Genomic DNA, 1,802 nt, shown 5'->3' on the forward strand with positions numbered 1-1,802 from the left:
TTTTTTTGAGGCAGTCTCACTCTGTCGCCCAGGCTGGAGTGCAATGACATGATCTCGGTTCACTGCAACTTCCGCTTCCAGGGTTCAAGCGATTCTCCTGCCTCAGCCTCCTCAGTAGTTGGGATTACAGTCACGCCCCACCACACCCAGCTAAATTTTGCATTTTTAGTTCAGAAGGGGTTACACCATGTTGGCCACACCCGGCCGTAAAGACGGAGTTTCACCAAGTTGGCCAGGTTGCTCTCGAACTCCAGATGTCGGGTGATCCGCCCGCCTTGGCCTCCCAAAGTGCTGGGATAACAGGCGTGAACCAAAGAGAGGGATGCCAATTTTCCCACGTTACTCAGAAAAGTTAAAGTTGGACTGTGGTAAGAGAAGCGAGATGGTGTTTTCCTTTAAAGTTCATGTAGGTAACACTGTGGGGTAAAAGCCGTTTCAATTTTCTCTTACTAGCAAAGCTGACACACATCCCAAATCCGAACTGTAACTCAGGTGGTAAGTTTGTGATTTTGCTATGTGACTGAACGAAAAAGTTGTATCAAACAGGAATAAGCCTTCATCAGACATAGGCTTCGCAAGAGCCACAGGCGGCCAGTTAGCAGCGAATATGAACTAGCAAAGCCAAACCGAGTCCACGTGGTATTCCAAAACTACCGGTTGGAGGCCTTCCAGGGAGGAAGACAATCTTTTGCAAAAGAAAACAAGAAGTAGCAAGCACACAAATCCGTGGCACTAAAAAACAGACCGCTTTGTTATTTCCAACACCGTTCTATGCCGAGGTGATGTTGTGCGCGTTTCCGGCAAAGGTGACCAGCGCCGCACACGAAATACCATGATGGGCCGCCGACGCGCAGCCCCTCACCTGGGCCGCTACCCTCGCCCCCGGCCCGGCCCCGCCCCGCCCCGGGGAGCTCGGAGGACGCCCGGCAGCGGACGCCTCGTCCCGGAACCTGCCTTCCCTGCGATGTCCGCCCGCGTGTGGGCGCCGCGCGCCGCCGTCCCGCTGCCATCCCCACCAGCCGACCCCCGAGCGCGGCCAGGCCCACCTTCCTCCCAGGGCGCCCAGCGCGGGCCAGGGGGAACCGGGGAGGAGGGCGGGCCGGTCGCCGGGGCTGAGCGCGCGGGGCCAGGGCGGAGCCCAACTACCTGAGGATGTTGTGCGCCTCCATGCTCCGGTTCTGGTTGCTCGAGCACACCACCGCCACCCGCAGCGGGGACGACGGCATGGCGGCGGCCGCACAGCCCGCGGGGCTCCCGCTCGGGCTCCCACCCCACCGCGGCGCTTCCGCGCGAGCAAAATGGCGGCCGCAGCGGCCGGAAGCCGGCGACGCGGAAGCGGCGGTGCGGGCGGCGCAGCGGGCGGCGTCTGCGCGGCGGCCTCCCCGCCCAGCCCGAGCGCCGGGCCGCGGACTGCGGGCAGGCACTGGCCTGCAGGCTCGCTACACTCGCCGAGGCCGGGGGCGGCCCACGGCGCGCCGGCCCCCGGCGTCCGCAGCAGAGACCCGCGCTCCGGAGGGCGCGGCTGAGCGTCACGGCGCCCCGCGCCGGCGCTTAGTGTGACGCAGGCGTAGTGTGACGCAAGCGCCGCGCCGAACGCCAGAGACGTCACAGGGTGTCGCCGCCGCCGCCGCTGGGAAAGAGGCGAAGCGCCGGGCGTCTGGTCTCCCGGGACGATGTAGACGGGGCCGTGCGGCCCCTCGGTCCCCTGGGGTCCGTCGTTCTCGCTCCTGCTGCCCACTGAGTCGTCGCGCTTCGGTAGACCCGCTCCCTCCGCTGTCCCCGAGACCCACAGGCATTCCCGC

The 1,802-nt window shown here is 64.3% G+C and overlaps 1 protein-coding gene across 1 annotated transcript in view; it reads right to left on the reverse strand.

The window, feature by feature from the left end:
- The window catches only part of SSU72 (SSU72 homolog, RNA polymerase II CTD phosphatase), a 31,526-nt gene extending 29,993 nt beyond the window's left edge, over positions 1–1,533 (reverse strand). Inside the window, exon 1 of the mRNA XM_017542591.2 lies at positions 1,147–1,533. Coding sequence (XP_017398080.1) covers positions 1,147–1,226 — 80 coding nt within the window. The 5' untranslated portion in view covers positions 1,227–1,533. The remainder of the gene's footprint in view (positions 1–1,146) is intronic.
- Positions 1,534–1,802: the final 269 nt, after the last annotated feature.

This window comes from Cebus imitator, unplaced genomic scaffold, assembly GCF_001604975.1.
Source record: "Cebus imitator isolate Cc_AM_T3 unplaced genomic scaffold, Cebus_imitator-1.0 Scaffold145, whole genome shotgun sequence".
NCBI lineage: Eukaryota > Metazoa > Chordata > Mammalia > Primates > Cebidae > Cebus > Cebus imitator.